The following is a 22,590-nucleotide window of genomic DNA, read 5'->3' on the forward strand; positions in this document are numbered from 1 at the left end:
TTCATATCATATGCTATGCAATAATGAGCTTGAATGTGTAATTTTTACTCTTTCTATCTAATTATGTTTCATTCCTCATTGTTTTGTGTATGGAGTTAATTGTTCTCTCTCTCTAAATATGTTGCAAATTGACATATCAAGTCAATGATAATATCGCAAAACTCATGCACATATTTAGGGGGAGCTACACATACACAAAGGATTTTATCTCGCAAGTACTTGTAACTTTTAATTTTTATTTCCACTCCAGTTTGTTTTGGCATCAATCACCAAAAAGGGGGAGATTGTAAGTGCAATCAACCCTAATTGAGGTTTTTGGTGATTAATGACAAAACAAACTGAGATTATAACAAGTTTGCTCCTAGCATGTACACAGTAATTCTACAGACAGGAGAAGCACAGATCTTACGAGCATAAAAGTAGAAAGCACAGCGGATTTAAAATTCCACATCAAATGGCGTGCTCCAAGTGCTTAGAAACAACGGCGGTGCTAAATTTATAATTCTTGAGTCATAGGAATCGCCGTGCAATTAAGAGGGATCCGCGACGGTTAAGTAAGTTGTGCAATGAGCCAAGTTCAAAATCCTTTGAAAACATCTTGGAGAACATTATTCCAGATCATGAATGCCCTTGAGAAAAACAAATTTTACTTCCCACAAAGACTCCACTTTTGTTCTCTTCAAAATACTCAAAATTTGGTTTCAGCCCTGAAAACCGGTTCAACCGGTCCTAAAACCGGTTCAACCGGTTTTGGGACTGTTCCCCTGCCATCTCTGCTCTGACCTGTCTGACAGTCAGAGCTGTCAGAAAAGTCGCTGCAGATATTTTTTTTAAAACCGGTTCAGCCGAAATTTTTCCTTACTCAGCCGGTTTTGAAACCGATCGAGTCTCCGGCTGAGTAGCTCAGTGGACCGGGATCCCCATGGTAGAAACCGGTTCAACCGGTCTGAAAATCGGTTCAACCGGTTTTTACTTCTTTTCTCCCAACGGCTGCCAACTTTTGGGGGATCCTTTATATACCACCTCACACTCTCTCTCTCATTTACTCCTGCCTCTCCCACGAATTCTTGGCTGACCAACCTTCAAACAAGCGCATTCATTTCGCCTTTCACACTCGCAATCGCATCTCCTTCAATCATTTGAAGGACCCTTGGTGTGAGGTGAACTCGATCGAACACGCTGTCAATTTCATCTCGATTCTCTCATTCTCTTTGTTCTTGAGCTCGTTGCAAACTTAACCTTGTGCGGATTTGTTACTCTTGGAACCTCGTGTTCCTTGACGGTTAGAGGTTGCTTGGGAGTCTCCAAATTTGTGGGCGACCCCAAGAAGTTTGTATCACCCGCTCTTTGAGCTGATTTGAGAAGAGATTGCCTTGACCTTTGTGGTCAGCTTGTGGAGGATTAGGGTTGGAAAAGACCCGGCCCTTTGTGGGTTCCTCAACGAGGAGTAGGACGCCTTTGTGGTGGTTGCCGAACCTCGGGTTATATTGCGTGTTCTTGTGTGTTCTTGTTAAGCGCTTTAAATTCATTGGTTGGTCCATATTATTCACTCGAGTAGATTTTGTGTAGGGCAAGTCTTTAGCTATATTCTTCACTACTTCGTATTTGTTTAACAGATTATCTAATTTAAGTTGAGCAGGTTCAAACTTGTTCAGTTGTAATTAAAATCGACTGAACCGGTTTGCACCAGTGCAACTTTAATTTAACCTATCTCGAAGTTTTTAGTGTAAATTTTCAGGTGTAGCCTATTCACCCCCCCCCTCTAGGCTACTTTCAGGTTGATAGCCGCATGATATTGCATAATCCCTCAGTTCTTCCTTCTCAGCCTTAGACAGCTTTTGACCAAGTATGTTTTGAAAATTAAAATCCTTTTCCTCCGAAGTATCTTTGGCAATCTCCTTCTCTTTCCCCTTCTCTTTCCTGGGCGCTGGGGCCAGAGTCTCTTCAGCAGCTGTAGCAGCTTCTTCCGCGGCCATGTTCAAAAGCATCTTATCAATATCAGAAAAAGTGCTCTCCAGATTTGTATCTTCGGCAGTTGCAGCTTCGGCGGGGGCAGCCTCGGTAGCCGCAGTGTCTTCAGCATCCGGTGTTTTTGACGTCGAGGCCGGCGATGGCGTTTCTTCAATAGCATCAATAACAGTAATGATCCTTCACCTTTTTTCAGCAGGCTTCTTGATCGCCGCAGGTTCCTCCTTTTTCTGTAAAAGCTTCATCAGTTGTGGCCCTAGTGGACTTAGCTTGAGAGGTAAAGATTCGGTCATTACCTTTAAAATTTCCTCCACGTCAGCAGCAGGAGGCGTTGAAGGAATTTCTTCCTCTATATCAGTTGCTTTTGGCTTCGCAGCCAAAGCTTTTCTTTTCTTCGGAACAGTCGCCTTCGGCTTAGGGCTCGATTTTTTCTTTTTTAAAGCTTTCTCATCTTCTTCTATCATTCTAGCAGCTTGCCTCTTCATAACACTGACAACTCTTTTTCGCTTTGGCCCTTCGACACCCTTGCTCAACCGTTCATAGTCAGGGTATTCAAATTTCAGGGCATCCATTACTCGGTTCAGCCTTCGTTTCGGTCGGGTGCCGAAGGCCGCGGTCATCAATTGATCTTTTTTCTTAGTATAGTTGCCCAAAATTTCATTGCACATAGCTTCAATCATTTCCAACCATTCTTGGCAAGGCTCTTTGAAATGTTTCTTGAACTTGAAGTGATAGGGCAGTCGAACAAGTTCATTCTTCTTCTTTTCTCCTTTAAGCTTCAGCATATTCCATTCCTTTAACGTTGGAAATACTCTATTGGCTAAGTATTCCTGCACCAAATCTCTAGTACCGATATGCTCAGACACAACTCGGAATTCGCCCACAGCTTCTCGGCATGGTGGCCCTTGCAGCATGTCGCACAGGGGCCTAGTTAATCCGAAGGTTAGGTCCAGTGGGCTCTGAACTAGCTTATCCTTCTTCTCATCAACCTTAACATAAAACCACTCATTTTTCCAACCGGTTGGCCATTTGGTACAATAGCTTATCACAGGAGTCTTCATGTCTTTGCGGTAGGCAAAGTTGTAACAGCCGAAATTCTCATGTAGCCCATCTTCTCTAGCCTTAGTCTGATAATGAAGCTCGTGCACCCGACAGAAAGCTTCGGCTAGCAGGTCCACTCCTTGGCTTCGAAGAGCCCAGATAAAGAAGCTGAGCCTAACAATGCCGTTAGGAGTCAGCTGATGAAGATAAATTTCGAAATCTTCCATAACATCCCCAATCAATTCATGCAGAGGAAACCTTAATCCTGCTTTGAAGAAACTTCTAAAAACTACCACCTCATCATTTTCTGGCTTCGGAGTGGTTTCTTCCCCGCCAAAACGAATCAGCTTCTTCTCGCTTCCTCGAAGTAGCCTAGCTTTATCATCATAGGCATATCAGCCTCAGAGACAATAGACTTTCCAAAATCCAAATGGCTGGGCTTGGATGGCATGACGGTGTTATAATCTATCTCCTATTCATCAGCATCACCCTCTTCAATGTTAGCATGTTCAGCTTCGACAGCAGGTGCACCTTCGTCAGAGGCACCCTCCGTCACAACCAGTCCCGATTGCCTCATTACTTTAGAGATTAGGGCAGTCTCGGCAGCTTCGGCCTCCTCTCCGTCACGTGTAACTCTAGCAGTTGAACGCACTCTGGCCATTTGTTACTGAATTTCTTACGGTTTTGATGAAGTTGTTGACTTTTTGCAATTTTGCCGAAGCTCCTCCTTATGACGAAGCTAAACCAAGACGATGCTCTAATTGAGAATACGATGAATAAGCTTCGACTATGCTCAAATTTTTCAGCAGCACAACAGTGCAATAGTAATAAATGCTATGGTAACTTCACACCTACCCGTCTATTTATATAGTGCCGCAGGTGGGAAGGTGAATCGTCAAGCCGCCCGCACCCATTGAACAGTGGACCACAGTGCGCGAGAAGGTGAATCATCAGATCACGCGTACCCGTCATATGGTGGGACCACCTTGCACTCGGAATATTTAATCGTTTCTCGACAACAAGCTCAGGGAAGGTGTTTTTCGGACCTTCGGCATTCCGAAGCCTAAGAGAATTTTTCATGGGTCGAGCTCGTTACGAAAAACGATCTGGCACCGTGAAGAGGCTACTGTTGGGGGTCTGCTTCGTCGCCGAAGGTCCCGTAAGAAGAAACACCTTCAGAAGATCAACACAGAAGCAAAAGTCGAAGCTACTATCCGGGGAGCTTCGGCATAGTGACACGCCTTGAGACGAAGGGTGACACCGACTTAAAGATGAAAAGACCGATTGGCCCACGATAATCTGTGTCATGATTGTAATCATTTGTAAAGGACATGAATGTAAATCCACACAGGCTGCATCCTATGCCTATAAATAGATGAACAGTACCCTCGTACTGTTCACGCTGACTTGTATTCACTCGCGCGTCACACTTGGATCTTTACCTTATGTTAAGCCGAAGGTACAAATGTAATTCAATATTGTTTATATTCATTCATGATTAAATAAAAGTGAATCTATATTATAACATCATTCTATTATTCATATTGTTTCCATGTTTCATATGTTTCGTCTTTCATTTGAGTATGCTATGATCATGAAGGTATGTCCTTCATGACCTTCGTCCAAAGATCGTTATATCCTCAGAGAAATAATGCTTCGAAGGACGAAGGACCTTAACCTTTAACATCTCGTGTTGCCTTGTTCTTAATTCATAGCATTTGAGAACAAGTCCCCAACAGTAGACATGTTATTGCTCTACCTGGTTTTGGGATTAATGTTACATTGAATTATGATCATGTTCCAATTATATTGTTGTTTTTATTACTATTCATGACAAGATTATTGTGTTAATCGGAACATGGAGCTTAACTTGAGATAACAGTGCTACCACAAGGGTGGTATGGATGCCTTTGGCTGACTAATTAGGGAAGCTAGTGTATGACTACCTTACCCGAAAGGGCAAGGACGGTAGAGGAGCTGTGGTATAGGGAGGTTCTCGGGTCGATCATGCTGTGATGGCTTTTCGAACGAGGGATTCCTATATTGTCCTTCTCAGAAACCGTAGCGGGTTTTCTGAAGCTAGTGGAACTTTGTAAAGGCCTCGTAGTGCTTCCCTGCCTCGTCTCCTCGGCAGAGATGAATGGGAATTCGCGATCCCTTGGCAAATGGGTAACACGACTTGTGGGTAAAGGGTGCAACCTCTGCAGAGTGTAAAACTGGTATATCAGCCGTGCTCACGGTCAAGAGTGACTCAGGACTCTCGCATGATTAATTTGTGGAACTAAATTTAATATGTCATTTGCATTACATTGTGGATGTTATTATTTATTGTGATCTCTTATTTAATTGGGTTGATATCTACTTACACTTAGTAACTGCTAATAAAACTTTGACCAACTTTAAAAGCAATGCTCAACTTCAATCATCTTCTTTGGTAAGCCTTACACTTCACATGAGCCTCTACCGTAAGTGAGCTCATGAACATTATTCTCCACAACTTATTGAGCAATGAACGTATGTGAGCTCACCTTTGCTGTATTCACACCTTCAGGTCAAGAACATGTACCACAAGATACTGAGCATGATGGATGTTTGTGATGAGTTCGTGAGAGGTCTAGTCAACTATGGTTGCCGTATCGTTGCCTTCGTATGATGTAAGTATTTAATTAATTTGTATAAAATTCCGTTATATATTAAAATGTGACATCATTTCTGTATCATGAGCCATTATATGTAAGACTTAATAGCTGTTGGAGTTATTCTAATGGGCCTAAATTAACCGATCTGGGAATTTGATCGTTGGCAGGTACAAAAGGCCCGCTTGAGCGCCGGATCCAGTACCCATGCACACCGCCGCGGGCCCACCGATTAAGAAATGAAGCTCAAGACACTCGCGCTGAAAAATTCAAGGATGTGCTGTATGTAGGGTAGTGGGGTGCCATTAATCCAGTGCCCATGCAGCCATGCTCATGCTCAGCCAAACTGCTGTGCACGTCGCCTGCCACTCAGATTTTTTTAGCGTGCTTCGAGCATGCATGAGCTGCACGATCATCACCATCTCCTCGATCGAGTCCACCTTCATGTTCCTTCTTCCTCCAGGGTCCTCCCTCTTCGTTGTCACCCCTCTTCTCCTCCAAGTCTGGAGCCTGGACCTGGACTCCACCATCATAAACGTTCGAGCATGCATGTCCTCCCTCTTCGTTGTAACAAACTGCTGCTGCTCCCAGGCGCCCTTGGCATCTGACAATGCTGTAAGCAAGAATATCATCCCCTGCATCTTTTATTTCCTACTCATTTTTCTTCTTTTCTCAAGTCAGCCCTGCTCTTACAAATGCTGAATCCCTCTATGCGTTCCCTAACGTTTAGTTCGCGCTCATAGTTAGGCCAGCTTGTCTTGCTAATCACGAGCTTTTGACCTTGAAATTCAATCACAATACGTGTTGATGTTGATTCATATACATAGGAGTTTTTTTGTTTGGGATTATAATCTACTCGAATTATTATATAATCTAATTTATTAAATTAAGTGTTAGATCAAAATAAGTTATATTATATAATCTGATCTACTAGAATTATTATATAATCTAATTTATTAAATTAAGTGTTAGTTCAAAATAAGTTATATTATATAATCTGAGTAGATTATAATCTCAAACAAACATATACCCTAGAAAATTAAAGAGAATATGATAATGGGGTTCTCGAAAACAAGTACTGGTATTTGGATCTGTTCTCTTGATTGCTAGCTCAAGATGTGTTGTAATCGTAACCATGAGAGTTACTGTATGCAGTCGAAGCGAAGGTTCCAATTCCAACCAGAAACAACCGTCCAACGGCAGGGCTACGTCGGCACATCGTGTCAGCAGGCCCTCAAAACCTGCAAGCAAGCCAGCGGATCGCGCGCCTTCTGGCCCTTCTCCATTGCAGCACCATGCTGCCAGCAGGACCCATCTCAACAGGTCCTCGGCGTCCATCGACCTGACGCCGACGACGAAGCCATCGCCTGGAGGAGCGGCAGGACGCCGATCCTTCAAGGCGCCGCCGGCGTCCCGGAGCAGTAGCACTACCGATGTAAGCCAAGGCGACGCACGCGACGCATCCATGATCCGTCAGCTGTAATAATGTCTCTTGCTAGTTAAGCTCATTCGTTATTCTCGTCTGATTCATTCATGTCGTACAGAGACAACAGCCGAGGGCTGCGAGGACGTCCGAGCTGCAGCCGCAGCAGCTGACCCTCCTGCAGGAGGACCTCAAGAACGCGAGGGACCACCTGGCCTCCCTCGAGAATGACAGGGCTCAGATCCTCGAGGAGCTGGCCGTCTCCAAGTGCCTCGCCGCCGACGCCTACGGCAAGCTGGAGGACTTGCTGGTCGCGCAGCGGCGGGCCGAGGAGGCGCTGGAGCTCGAGAGGTTCAAGTCCACGGAGCGCGAGCAGGCTGCCATCGACCTGGCGCAGAGGACGGAAGACGAGTGGCAGAGGAAGTACGACAGCGTCAGGACGCGCCACGCCGAGGACGTCGCCTCCCTCGTCGCCACGACCAGGGAGCTCGAGGCCGTCAGGGACGAGCTGGCCGCCACCGCGCAGGCCAAAGAATCGGCTCTAAACCAGGCGGACGAGCTGCAGGAGATCGCCAACGGCAAAGCGGAGAAGGTGGAGGTCCTGACGGCTGAACTGGCCCGCCTCAAGTCCCGGCTCGACACCGAGCTGGAGAACAAAGCCAAAGAAGCCGCGAAAGTCGTCGAGAGGCTGGAGTCTGAAGCTTCCGCGTTGAGGGGCGAGCTCCGCAAGGCCAAGGAGTTCGAGGAGAAGCTCGCCAAAGCGGAACGGGCGGTGGACGGGCTCAAGAGGGCGGAAGCGGACGCCAGCCGGTCGGCGCAGGAGTGGAAGAGCAAGGCGGGGTCGTTGGAGACTCGCCTCGAAGCCGCCTCGCAGCTGAACAAACGCAACGAGGAGTCGCTGGCGTCACTGACCAACAGCTTTGAGGACTGCACGTCCATGCTCCAGGACAAACAGTCACAGCTCCTCCAGCTCGTGAGCAAGGTGGCAACCCTGGAGAAGGAAGCTAGCGAGTACAAGGAACGTTTCCTCGAGACCAGCAGGCGCCTCGAGGTCGCAGCAGAGGAAGCGTGCGAGCTACGTGCGGCCACTGATGGACTGAGGTCTGAACAACAGCTGCTGCACGAGGCGCATCGACAAGCCGTCGGCGCCGAGAAGACAGCGAGCGCGCGGGTTGGCCACCTCACCGAAGGCAATAACAAGCTGCTCATGGAGCTTGCCAACACCAGAGAAGAGAGGGACAAGGCGAAGAAGGCCATCGAGGATTTGGCGGCCGCGCTACGTGAAGTGTCGTCAGAGGCAAGCGAGGCCAAGGAAAGGGTCCTTGCGAAGCAGGCAGAGCTAGACAGTGCCCAGCTTCAGATGTCAGAACTGAAGGCGGCGATGAAGAACGCAGAGGAAATGTACCAGTTAAGGATAGGCGAACCGAACTACGAGACTGAATGCCTCAGGAAGACGATCGAGAGGATGGGTTCGGAGGCCAAGATTTCGAAGGATGATTGGGTATCGAAAGAGGCCGGGTTTGTTGATATGCTCAAGAGATCTGATGATGGAATTAGCTCTGTCCAGCTGGAAATGAACAGGCTTACAGAGTCTCTGAGAGCTGCAGAGAACCAAGTGCAGGAGCTCGGGGCACATAAGACCCAGCTGCTCAGTAAGCTGCAGGAATTCGAAGTCCAGGCAACGAATACTGAAGAAGAAGCGAAGGCAGAGAGCGCGCACCTCAAAGACCTTCTGTCCTCCAAGGACAAGGAGCTGCTTGCTCTGAATCATGAACTCGCCGAGCTGCGACTAAGAGAGAGCGCCGCACTAGAGAAAGCCAGCGAGGTCTCCAAGTTGCTCAGAGAGATAACAGCGAGAAAGGCCGTGGTGGAAGAAAGCACTGACAAGTCCAAGGCCCTGCTCACCAAGCTGGAAATGGACAGTGTGCTCGAATCACTGAAAGCCACGGAGGGCGAAGCGAAGGCTGCCAAGGAGGAGAAGGCGCAGCTGCAGAACAGGCTGAGGCTGCTCGAGTCCAAGATCACCGAGGCCAACCTGACCTCGGAGGAGGCAAAGGTCAGCAGCCTGAGGTTGAAGGAGACGCTGGAAGACAGGGAGCGCCAGCTGGCGAGCATTGTACAGGAGAACAGAGAGGTGCGGGCAAGAGAAGCGGCTGCTCAGGCCAAGATCGACGAGCTCGCCACGCTGCTGGCACAAGCCACCACCTGGAAAGGAGGAGAGCCATTGAACGGGGCGGTCACGAGGAGCCCGGAGAAGCAGCCGAGCGTGCTCCTGAAGCTCATCTGCTCGCCGGCCCATCATAATGTCCGAGACGACGACGGGAACAATGCCGAGATCACCCAAAACCAAAAGGAGGACATCAAGCACGTTGAGATGGAGACGGTCAGGCAAGCGAAGCATGAGAAGGAAGGCGATGTATCACTATCAGCATCAGCAGTGGACGCCAACCCTTTGGAGAACAGCATGATCGTAGAGGACGACCTGTCTAAAGAGAGGGACGAGGGTTCCGAGTCGAGTGACGATGACGATGCTGAGTCAGCGGGGGACGATGCGCTCGTGGATCAGATGAACGGACTGCTGATCCATGGCCCCACATCGTCGTTCAGCCGGGATCAGCAGCACGTCCAGAAGAAGAAGAAGAGGGCTCTCCTGAAGAAATTTGGGAGCCTACTGAAGAAGAAAGCTCACTTCACTAAGCTGAGCAGTCAATCTCACTCCTAGCTACAGCGATCCAGAGTCCAGACTCCAGACCCACGTATATGACTACCCTGCGCAAAGGCCTTTCTTTTATACGATGATGGGTATGTGATTTTATGGTTGTTGGTTTATGAATAATATTTGCAGTGATTAGCCTTGCATTCCATTCCTTCCGATTAGTTTCTTCTGTGCTGATGTTGCACATCATTGAGCAATTATTCTTTGGTTGTTAAATTGCCAAGTCAATTATTATTTGTGTTGAATTTGTATCCAAATCTCTACTATTTATCAAGGGTGCAAGGGTCGTAGCCTGACATTCTCTGTTCTGTCATTTTTATTCCTTATTCTGACTTTCTCATTCCCCTCTCCTCGTACGGCCCATTCTCATTCCTCTGCACAGTCCACACCTAACTAAAATTAAAAAACACATGGTGATATGACCATGCCATTAAGCAACATGTTACAACCCCCAAGTCATACTACATCAACTCAAGTACAACCAACATCATCACCAACCCAAGTCTTTGATGTATCAATTACACGTAGCCGAGCTAAGAAGCTACAGCAAGAGGTGCACGCGCTACTTTATGAATTTCATTTAAACACTAATGAGAATTTTATGCTACCTAAGTCGTGTATGTTGATATTACTTAGGTTCACCAAAGAGGAAGAACAAAACATATCAAGGGCGAATCAGCAAGAAGAGCTATATCTGAGTCAGTCCAGCGCAACAGAACCGTTCAAAAGAAACAGTCATATCTTTTGATTCCCAAAAGCTATGAAGGCCCATAAGTACTTTTTGGAAAGCTCTTGAAGTCTAGTTTCCAATGCTTCTAAAGCCGACTTAACCACATCTACCAGAAACGCAGCCGACCTACTTTAGTGCCGACTGGTCAGAAGGTCAACAGTCAGCTTGATGACCAAGTTTTCGTATTAAACTGCATCATTCTACGAAGTTTCATTAAGCATGCTATATATGGTGAGAAAGCTTATCAAGTTAGCTTTCCAATGCAACCAGTCCCACGTCATTTGAAGATTCCTAGAAGAAGTTATTGTCAAAATACTGAAGGCTGCGCAGAAGTCAAACAGCCACACGGAAATCAACTCTGCAGATCTCCCGAAGAGGCTCCTTCACATTAGCTCGTGAAAATACTTTTGTTTTGTGTTTATACATCGCTAAGGCTGGTTGTTACTAGTATAAATACCCCCCTATGTCTAAGATGTAAGGCAGCTTATGATAATCTAAAACAGAACCCCTTTTGTTCAGCTGTGTGCTAACAAATATTGAGAGTGATCTCTACCCCTTTGCTCTTGTGAATTCCTTCGCGGGATTGCAGAAGCGGTGGCTTCATCCGCTCCCAATTGGTGCTCCTACTCCCTTCGAGGTCTCCTCGATTGATTGTAGGCTGTGTTGGTTGGTTCTTTGAGAGTGTGGTTGGGCGAATCCTCGATTCAGGCTGCCGGTTAAAGACGGTGGTTGGCTTCGAGTTTTATTTGTCAGGTTGCACTAGTTATCGCTGCTTGCAGCAAGTTATCTTGGCTTCTTTGAAGCTAGTTATCTGAAGATTGATCCTACGTCGTGAAGATCGGGCATCGTGACGCATCATCTGGTATCAAAGCCTCAGTTGCCATGGTAGGATTCTTTACCCTTAGCTACATATATTTTGTGTTCGTCCTATCCACCAAAAAGCCATAAAATATTTTGTCATAGCCCTTTGTTTCAATCTGTTGTTCCAGTGAGTTTTGTTAAGTTTCAGTCCTTAGAGTCTTTGTTTAGTTGCTGGTCACTCTATCCTTTGTGTTCCCTTTGAGCCTCTTATATATATCTGAAAATATCCACAAAAAGAAAAATCTGAAAACTCTCATCATTTCCTTCGCGTTAACTTTGATCCTATTTAAGTTATAGCTGCTGGTTGAATTCTTTGTTAAGTATTATAAAGTGTGCAATATCATATCAGATCTCTGTGTTTAGTTCTATAAAAAAAGAGTATCAAAAAAAGTACCAAAGAAAAGTGTTGAACAAGATTGTGAAAGAAAAGTAGAACAATCAGTTTGCTATTATCATTTGGTGCAAAATTTTGGTTGGATCTGATTGCAACACTTGCATTCCAATCATACTCCTTGTCTGCATCAAATCTGAAATTTCTTGCGCGTGTGTTTGATCTATTTACATCACTCGAATCTTGTGGTCAGCACTAGGCAGGGAACTTCTAGTCGGATGGTTATTTAACTTAACAACAACTATAATTCAGATTGTATCCCTTGTTTATTAATCCCCACCAAGCTCCACATATAAGCCATCATAATCGGTACTCTGGTCTTGTATTCGCTTAACCACCACTTTCTTGTTACCACCACACATTTTCTTGCAACCCGCAGGGAACTCATAAGAGCTTTGGTTGGTAAGAGTGGTGAGGTTGTGAGATTCTATATAGCTTCATATTCCACCTATATTTGTTGCCTTGTTGTCACTAACTTCGCAGGAAGATGGATCCCAACGTTGAGATTGAAGAATGTGTCACCCTGATACAATTCAATGAGCTCAAACAAAGCATAGAAGCCAAGCAAGATCTGTTGGCACAAGATCTTCAGACACTTATGGCTGAAATCAGAGGTCGTCGTAGACTCCCCGACGGTGTAAGAAACCATGATGAAGATGGGGAAGAAGATGAAGGAAATTATTCTAGAAGAGCAAGTGAACATGGGAGGAGAAATCAAGGTGCTGCATATGGTAGAGGAAGAGGACGGAATCGAAGAAATAATGACAATGAAGAATCTGAATTTGGGGATGATCAGTCTCAACATCGCTATGGTCGTCGTCATCATAGAGGCGTCAACCAAGAAGAGAGATTTGGGAAACTTAAGTTTACCATGCCAAAATTTGATGGTAGATCTGATCCTGAAGATTATTTCACATGGGAATTGAAGGTGGAGAAAATCTTCCGCCTGCATAATTATTCAGAGGAGAAGAAACTCGCAATGGCATCTCTTGAGTTTGAGGGATATGCTCTGATTTGGTGGGAACAACTTCTTCGTGGTCGTGAAGAAGATGGAGAGGACCCTATTGTTACTTGGCAAGAGATGAAGCGAGAAATGAGAATTCGTTTTGTGCCAAAGCATTATCGGCGTGATCTTTTTGATAAATTGCAGAATTTGAGGCAAGGAAGTTTCTCTGTTGAGGAGTATTATAAGGAGATGGAGAAGGCCATGATTAGAGCAAATGTGTATGAAGACGAAGAGCAAACCATTGCACGTTTCATGGCTGGGTTACACCGCAACATTCAGCGTATTGTTGAGTTTCAGCCGTACCAAAGTCTTATTGATTTGGTACATCAAGCCACCAAAGCTGAACGCCAGCTGCAACAAGATGCTAATAGCAGCAAGCCCTTGTCATATGGTGCACGAACCATGACTGGAGGAAGCAAATCAATCTCAAGGTTTACTGCTGCATCCTCAGCGGCAAAAGGTTCAACTGGGGGCTTGCAATCCAATATTCAAGGCAATTCTAGTGGAAAGAACGGTGCTGCTCCAAACACGAGTTATAAACCAGCAACCTCCACTTCAACATCAGTGGGTTCAACAGCCAAGAGTAGTGGTATTCAGTGTTTCAAGTGTGGAGGTCGTGGTCATGTCATAAAGGAGTGTCCAAATAATCGTGTGATCCTTGTGACTGATGATGGAGAATATACATCAGCGAGTGAAGAGGAAGCTAAAGCAGGAAATGAAGATGACATTGATAAATCTGAAGAACATACGGGATGTGAATTTGAGCATGGTACTACTCTTGTGGTTACACAAATCTTGAGTGTTCAAATGAAAGAAGCTGAAATTGGACAACGACATAATCTTTTTCAAACGCGAGCCAAAGTGCAAGACAAAGTAGTAAAGGTGATTATTGATGGAGGGAGCTGCCATAATCTTGCAAGTCGTGAGATGGTTGAAAAGCTTGGTTTGAAGTTGCAGCGACACCCTCATCCATATCATGTCCAATGGCTGAATGAATCGGGAGATATCAAGATTGGTTATAAGGTGAAAGTTCCGTTCAAGATTGGAGAGTATGTTGACACAGTGGAGTGCGATGTTGCACCCATGTCTGTGTGTCACATGCTGCTAGGAAGACCTTGGCAATATGACCGATATTCTCAGCATTGTGGAAGAACAAATCAATACACGCTAGATCTGAAAGGGAGAAAGTTTGTACTCAAGCCTATGACCCCTCAACAAATCATGGTTGAACACTTACAAAAGAAAACTGAAATTAGTGCAGCAAGCATAGGAGGAGAAGAGCAAAAGAAATTGAGTGCCATCCACAATTCGGTGAGTGAGTGCTACAAGCCAAATTCCAAAGATAAAAAGAAGGAAGAGGGAGAACATCTAGTTATGCTAGCCACAAAATCTGAGCTGAGAGAAGTGAGGAACAACCCATATCAAGTGCTCTTTGTACTTGTGAACAAAGATGTTTTGATTTCTCCTAACGACATAACATCTCTTCCTAGTGTTGTGGCTGATCTTTTGCAGGACTTTGAAGACGTGTTTCCACAAGAAACACCGGCTGGACTACCTCCAATTCGAGGGATTGAGCATCAAATCGATCTTTTTCCAGGGGCTGCACTTCCTAACCGTCCACCATATCGAACCAATCCTGAAGAAACTAAGGAAATACAAAGGCAAGTACAAGAACTTCTTGATAAAGGTTTTGTTCGTGAAAGCTTAAGCCCTTGTGCTGTTCCTGTGATTTTAGTACCTAAGAAAGATGGATCTTGGAGGATGTGTGTTGATTGTAGAGCTATAAATAATATTACCGTTCGCTATCGCCATCCTATTCCACGACTAGATGATATGCTTGATGAATTAAGTGGTTCCACAATTTTTACTAAAATTGATTTGAGAAGTGGATACCATCAAATAAGAATGAAAACTGGAGATGAATGGAAGACTGCATTTAAAACAAAATTTGGGTTGTATGAATGGTTAGTAATGCCCTTTGGGTTGACTAATGTTCATAGTACTTTTATGAGATTAATGAACCATGTCTTAAGAACTTTCATTGGAAAATTTGTTGTTGTCTACTTCGATGATATTCTAATTTACAGCAAGTCTTTTGATGAACATGTGAAACACATTCGACAAGTTTTAGATGAGCTTAGAAAGGAGAAATTATTTGCTAATCTTGAGAAGTGCAGTTTTTGCACAGACCATGTTGTGTTTCTTGGCTTTGTTGTTTCAACAAAAGGAATAGAGGTGGATGAATCCAAGGTGAAAGCCATCAAGGATTGGCCAGCTCCAACGAATGTAAGTCAAGTAAGAAGTTTTCATGGTCTTGCTGGTTTTTATAGAAGATTTGTGCGAGATTTCAGTACCATCGCTTCTCCTTTAAATGAATTGACAAAGAAAGGTGTTGAATTTAAATGGGGAAACTCACAAGAAGATGCTTTTCAAGAATTGAAGAAACGTTTGACTGAAGCACCTGTACTTATTCTTCCCGATTTCACTAAAACTTTTGAAGTAGAATGTGATGCTAGTGGGATTGGGATAGGAGGAGTTTTAATGCAACAAGGAAAACCTATAGCATATTTTAGTGAAAAATTGGGAGGTGCTCAATTAAATTATTCTGTGTATGACAAAGAATTGTATGCTTTGGTCCGAGCGCTTGAAACATGGCAACACTACTTATGGCCAAAAGAGTTTGTTATTCATTCCGATCATGAAGCTTTGAAGTATTTGAAAGGGCAAGCCAAACTGAACCGTCGCCATGCCAAATGGGTTGAGTTTATCGAAACATTTCCATACATTGTGAAATATAAGAAAGGTAAGGACAATGTGGTCGCTGATGCCTTGTCTCGAAGGAATGTGTTGTTGAATCAACTAGAGGTAAAAGTTTTGGGTCTTGAAAATTTGAAAGAAATGTATAATGATGATCCTGAATTTTTAGAACCATACAATCATTGTAAAGATGGAAAAGGTTGGGAAAAATATCATATACATGATGGATTTTTGTTTAGAGCTAACAAACTTTGTGTACCAAATTCTTCGGTTAGATTGCTTTTATTGCAGGAGTCACATGGAGGCGGTCTAACAGGTCATTTTGGACAAAAGAAGACTTATGAAATGCTCAGTGATCATTTCTATTGGCCCAAGATGAGGAGAGACGTCATCAAATTTGTGGAGCGTTGTGTCACCTGTCACAAAGCTAAGTCAAAATTGAACCCTCATGGTTTATATACTCCTTTACCCGCTCCTAAAATTCCTTGGGAAGACATAAGCATGGATTTTGTTTTAGGACTGCCGATGACTCGAAAAAAGAGAGATTCTATTTTTGTTGTGGTTGATAGATTTTCAAAAATGGCTCATTTTATTCCATGCAACAAGAGCGACGATGCTTCACATGTTGCTAATTTGTTTTTCAGAGAAATCGTGAGACTACATGGAGTGCCCAAGACCATCGTATCTGACCGTGATGTGAAGTTTGTGAGCTATTTTTGGAAAACATTGTGGGCAAAGCTTGGGACTAAACTTTTGTTCTCCACCACATGCCACCCCCAAACTGATGGCCAAACTAAAGTGGTGAATCGTACATTGTCAATGTTGCTGCGAACAATGGTAAAGAAGAACTTGAAGGATTGGGAGGAATGTTTGCCACACGTGGAGTTTGCTTATAATAGGGCAGTACATTCTACAACTAATTTATGCCCCTTCGAAATTGTATATGGGTTTAAACCTATTGCTCCCATAGATTTGTTGCCCCTTCCATTGCAGGAAAGAACCAATATGGAAGCTTCCAAGCGTGCTACATGTATAAAAAAGATACATGAGAAGACCAAGGAAGCAATTGAGCTCAAAGCAGTGCGCAAGGCTGCAAGTATGAACAAGCATAGGAAGAAAGTGTTATTTGAGCAGGGGGACTTGGTTTGGATTCACTTGCGCAAGGAGCGTTTTCCTGATCAGCGCAAATCCAAATTGATGCCACGAGGGGATGGTCCATTTCGTGTTCTTGCCAAGATCAATGATAATGCATACAAGATAGATCTTCCACCAAGCTATAGCGTGAGCAACACGTTCAATGTTGCTGACCTCTTACCATATACAAGCAAAGACATTTCAGAGTCGAGGACGACTCCTTTTCAAGGGGAGGAGGATGATATGATCATGCCATTAAGCAACATGTTACAACCCCCAAGTTATACTACATCAACTCAAGTACAACCAACATCATCACCAACCCAAATTTTTGATGGACCAATTACACGTAGCCGAGCTAAGAAGCTACAGCAAGAGGTGCACGCGCTACTTTATGAATTTAATTTAAACACTAATGAGAATTTTATGCTACCTAAGTCGTGTATGTTGATATTACTTAGGTTCACCAAAGAGGAAGGACAAAACATATCAAGGGCGAATCAGCAAGAAGAGCTATATCCGAGTCAGTCCAGCGCAACAGAACCGTCCAAAAGAAACAGTCATATCTTTTGATTCCCAAAAGCTATGAAGGCCCATAAGTACTTTTTGGAAAGCTCTTGAAGTCTAGTTTCCAATGCTTCTAAAGCCGACTTAACCACATCTACCAGAAAGGCAGCCGACCTACTTTAGTGCCGACTGGTCAGAAGGTCAACAGTCAGCTTGATGACCAAGTTTTCGTATTAAACTGCATCATTCTACGAAGTTTCATTAAGCATGCTATATATGGTGAGAAAGCTTATCAAGTTAGCTTTCCAATGCAACCAGTCCCACGTCATTTGAAGATTCCTAGAAGAAGTTATTGTCAAAATACTGAAGGCTGCGCAGAAGTCAAACAGCCACACGGAAATCAACTCTGCAGATCTCCCGAAGAGGCTCCTTCACATTAGCTCGTGAAAATACTTTTGTTTTGTGTTTATACCTCGCTAAGGCTGGTTGTTACTAGTATAAATACCCCCCTATGTCTAAGATGTAAGGCAGCTTATGATAATCTAAAACAGAACCCCTTTTGTTCAGCTGTGTGCTAACAAATATTGAGAGTGATCTCTACCCCTTTGCTCTTGTGAATTCCTTCGCGGGATTGCAGAAGCGGCGGCTTCATCCGCTCCCAATTGGTGCTCCTACTCCCTTCGAGGTCTCCTCGATTGATTGTAGGCTGTGTTGGTTGGTTCTTTGAGAGTGTGGTTGGGCGAATCCTCGATTCAGGCTGCCGGTTAAAGACGGTGGTTGGCTTCGAGTTTTATTTGTCAGGTTACACTAGTTATCGCTGCTTGCAGCAAGTTATCTTGGCTTCTTTGAAGCTAGTTATCTGAAGATTGATCCTACGTCGTGAAGATCGGGCATCGTGACGCATCACATGGCCACAAGGGGATTCGAACCCGCGCCCTCAGGCCAATGCGAGCAGTAGCTACCACTACACCATATGTGTATTTCTGTCTACATCTATGACAGAAAAAACATCTAATATATCTCTCCTCAAGCCCACCTGCTACCCTTACACAATATGCAGTAGTAGATAAGTATTATTGAGATTCTTGAATTATATTTTTGGCTGGAGGGAGTAGTATTTAAAGAAGAGTCTTGCATACAATTTCTTTTGTTTAAATAATGTTTTCAACATAATTTTTTTTTCATGTGTGACATTTATTCTTTGTAATATTTTTTTCATGGATCTGTGAGTCATTTTCATAAACTAGTGCCAATGATGAATCCATGTATCTTCCTTGGAAACCCCGAACAAACACCACTAGCAGTAGGCGCTCGCATTGGCATCGCTCATCAACGACGAGAAGAAGCTTGACGACTGCCAGTTCGACTTCTAGAAGCAGTCCTACGTGGCCGCATGTGCTGCTGTCGACGACAAGCTCCGTCGCAGCCGCCGCTTGGACGCGGTCCAGAGCGGCTGCACCGCGCTGTCCATAGTCAAGCAGGGGGGCTCAAGGTCGTCGCCAATGTCGGCGACTCCCGGATTGTTCTGGGCACCACATCCGACAATGGCACCATTCACGTCGTCCAGCTCATCGTCCACCTGTCACACCCGAGTTTTAGGGGGCACCAAACCCGGGCGCGAACTTCACCAAGTGTGTGGTAGTACCAAGTCTCACACATATGATGACTCATGGTATAGAAACGAGTGTCATATCATTAATATAATGGAGTTCTGTACAAAATAGATAAATAATTACACCATACGAAGACAATGATCCAACAAGCATAGTTGACTGGGAGACGACGACCTAGACCACTCACGAACTCATCACAGTGTCCTTCGCGCGCCTCATCCTGTGGTACCTGAGTTGGGGACATATAGTTAAGATAGATTTGTAGGTAAACCAAATAGCTTAGTAGATAGAGTAGATGTCTTAGTAAGTGGCTTAAGCTAAATGAAATAGGGAGAATCGGGTTTAGTTGTTTTGCTTCTAGGTTGGGCTGGATAGGTCATACAACCCACTAGATAGGTTAGGTGGTTGTTCATGTCCGAGTTGGTCTAATGCTGTAATACAGGGTAAAACATGTTTATAGGAGTAGGGTCTAATTTATTTCACCCTTATTAACTTGTTAAGTGACTGACCTTAGATTAGGTCAGATCAACCATCTTAGATTAGATCACATTAAAGGTCACTTTAATTTAGATGGGGTCTAGATTAGACTGGTTTAGATTAGATGGATCTATTAGGGTAAGATGAATCTTATTAGGATAAGTTAGAATCTTTTTAAGGTAAAATGGGTCTATACGATAGATCTATTTGTTTTGTTATATGGGGGATAATCTATCTTTCTAAATATATTTTTATGCCTATATGTATTTAGACGCAATTGGGGATATTACTCCACAACCCATCACACGCAATCAAAGAACCAAATCAGACAGTTTTCATAAGAACAAACATTCAAGCGTATAAATACTGACAAAAATAGTTTAGTTTTTGTTCCTAATATTAGGTCTCCTATTCCTAAGGGTTACTTTAGGTACATGATTTCAAAGTTTTAAATCCACTTTTGTCTTTAGAAGTGAAAAGGTAAGAATAATCAGAGTAAAGCGGCAATAGATGAGAAAAGATTAACAAAAGTTTAGAAAGAATTAGAGTAGTAAAGGTAAGTAGGTAAGGGTTATCCAGTTCTATCTAGGTTTCGTCCTACAGTCAACATGCCTTTGGTACCACTTGTAACACCCTGTCCAATCCCTAGACCAGCGGTACTTACTCCTGACAGCTCTCTAGAATCATATATCATCCTCATAGACCAACACGAGTCTTTTGTGCGCACTTTGTCCTCGCTCATGCGCACCCGAGAAAACTTCCTAGTCCATCACCCATCCCAAATTGCTCCAAGTCAAGCACGCTTAACTTGGAGGTTCTTTCAAGATAGTCTTCCAAAAAAGAAGATGCACCTTGTTGGTATGGATACTCTATTAATTCTATTAAGCCTTGGACCCGGATATCACCATCTAGGGCCAGGATATCACAATCCACCTCCCTTAGAAGACCGACGTCCTCACCGGTCAACCCCAATCCAAGAACCTCCCCTCTTAGTCACGTCTGTGTGTCTAGTGTCGTCATATGCCATGCCATGTGACCACTCTAGGCCCACATGCGCCATGCGTCGTATACCCAAACCCCTAACCCACACACGCCCATGAAACCGCGAGGGTCGTCTCTGATACCACTTCTGTCACACCCGGGTTTTAGGGGGCACCAAACCCGGGCGCAAACTTCACCAAGTGTGTGCTAGGACCAAGTCTCACACATATGATGACTCATGGTACAGAAACAAATGTCACATCATTAATATATAACGGAGTTATGTACAAAATAGATAAATGATTACATCATACGAAGACAACGATCCAACAACTATAGTTGACTGGAAGACGACGGCCTAGACCACTCACGAACTCATCACAGCGTCCTACGCGCCTCATCCTGTGGTACCTATGCTTGACCTGGGGGGAATGTGAGCACAACAAGATTGAGCTCACATATGTTCATCGCTCAACAAGTTGTAGGGAATAATATGCATGAACTCACCAAAGGTGGGAGCTCATGTGAAGTGTAAGGCTTACCAAAGGAGATGGTTACAGCTGAGCATTGCTTTTAGAGTTGGTCAAAATTTTATTAGCAGTTACTAGGTATAAGTAGATACCAGCCCAAAAAATAAGAGATCAAATTTATAACAACACCCACAATGCAATGCATATGAGAAATTAAGTTTAGTTCCATAATTTAATCATTTGAGTGTCCGAGCCGCTCATGACTGTCAGCATGGCTGATATAGCAGTTTTACACTCTGCAGAGGTTGCACATCTTTACCCACAAGTCGTGTATCTCATCTAGCCTAGGTTTGCAAGGCCCTTAGACACTTCCGAGGTGAATTGCTAGGGATCCACTACGAGGCCTTTACAAAGTTCCACTAGCTTCAAAAAAACCGCTACGGTTCTGAGAAGGGCAATATAGGAATCCCTCGTCCGAAAAGCCATCATAGCATGATCAACGCGAGAACCTCCCTATACGCAGCTCATCTACCGCCCTTGCCCCTTTCGGGTAAGGTAGTCCTGCACTAGCTTTCCTAATTAGTCAGCCAACCATACCACCCTTATGGTAGCAATGTTTTTCTGTGTGGTTCTCCATGTTCCAATTAACATAATGATCTTATCATGAACAATAATCAACAACAGAATTGGAACATGAACATAATATAACATTACTTTTCCAAAATCAGGTAGAGCAAAAGCAAAACTACCCATAGTTCTTTTGTCTACAAGGTGTGGGATAAACAATGCTAGACAAGCCTATTAGGTCCCATCAAATTAACATGAGCATGTCACAGTGATTAACAGGAACATTATTGGGTAAAGAAAAGTGATCAAGGGCACAACTTGCCTTAGAATCGAGATTCCCAGGTACCAACTTGGTCTTTAAGTGACTCGTAACCTTGCTGCTATCCGTAGCGATACAAACAAACATGATATAAGCAAATTTAACATCACACCAAACATAATAACAAACTGCAAAATAATGTTCTTTGTGTCGTAACTAGATCCTAGGTTCAAGAACCACTGAATTCGGAGCTACGGTTATAAAGTTATGATTTTCCGAAGGTTTAAGTGTTTACTATAAAGCAAAGGAGGTACAAGATTTTAATCATAGGTTTCATGGTAATACAAAGTTACTAGATGATAAACAATATTAATATGATATTAATGCAACTCGGATGAATCAAAAAGGAGTTAAAATGAATTACTTATGAATTAAACAAGTTTCTGGAATTATTTTTAGACTAAAAACCATTTTCTATTTTAAATTATGAACTCCTTTAATATCTCTGGATTGCGGACAGAAATACCAGAGAATACGAGGTTCTATTTGTAAATTTTGGGACTCAGTTCTATTTGTTTCCCTACTGGTGTGGATGGCGGGTTAAATACGAAAAAGAGTATGGGCTCTTTATGAAGACTAGTGACTAACGCGCGCCCAGCGCGCGATAACTTGTATGATCTTATAAAAATGTGAATACGAACTAAAATAGAACTGTATATGAGCTATTTTTAACATAGTGAAACGCAGACCCGATGAAATATATATAATGTTTAAAGCACTAAGCAGTCAGTGGGATCTGAATATTAGTTATACAAGCTAATAATATATAGTCTTTATGCCTTATGTAGAAAGGCAATCATCCAAAAGAAAAACGAGCTAGGCCATATGAACTGACTATAGTCAGTAGTGGTGTCAGCACTACAGTTATAGAGTTACAAAAGGGTGGCTAGCTTGCACAAAATGAAGACAATAGCTACTTTTGAATTACTTCCATGTGCTTGCACATATCATTCTTGGTGGTGCATTGGTCCTGTCAAATCCTTGATTTTCAGT

At 43.7% G+C, this 22,590-nt stretch overlaps 1 protein-coding gene across 1 annotated transcript; it reads left to right on the forward strand.

Annotated features, from left to right (window-relative positions):
- Nucleotides 1–6,049: 6,049 nt before the first annotated feature.
- On the forward strand, nucleotides 6,050–10,080 carry LOC103644829 (WEB family protein, chloroplastic-like). The gene is made up of 3 exons (XM_008667984.2): nucleotides 6,050–6,260; nucleotides 6,801–7,080; nucleotides 7,190–10,080. Exons 1-3 carry the CDS (start codon nucleotides 6,256–6,258, stop codon nucleotides 9,788–9,790), a joined length of 2,886 nt encoding a protein of 961 aa, XP_008666206.2. The 5' UTR covers nucleotides 6,050–6,255; the 3' UTR covers nucleotides 9,791–10,080.
- The last annotated feature ends 12,510 nt before the right edge of the window (nucleotides 10,081–22,590 follow it).

This window comes from Zea mays, chromosome 1, assembly GCF_902167145.1.
Source record: "Zea mays cultivar B73 chromosome 1, Zm-B73-REFERENCE-NAM-5.0, whole genome shotgun sequence".
Lineage (NCBI taxonomy): Eukaryota > Viridiplantae > Streptophyta > Magnoliopsida > Poales > Poaceae > Zea > Zea mays.

Coding starts and splice junctions, on each gene's coding strand:
- LOC103644829 (XM_008667984.2), top strand. Junction 7,081..7,189: donor GGAGCAGTAGCACTACCGAT/GTAAGCCAAGGC, acceptor CATGTCGTACAG/AGACAACAGCCGAGGGCTGC.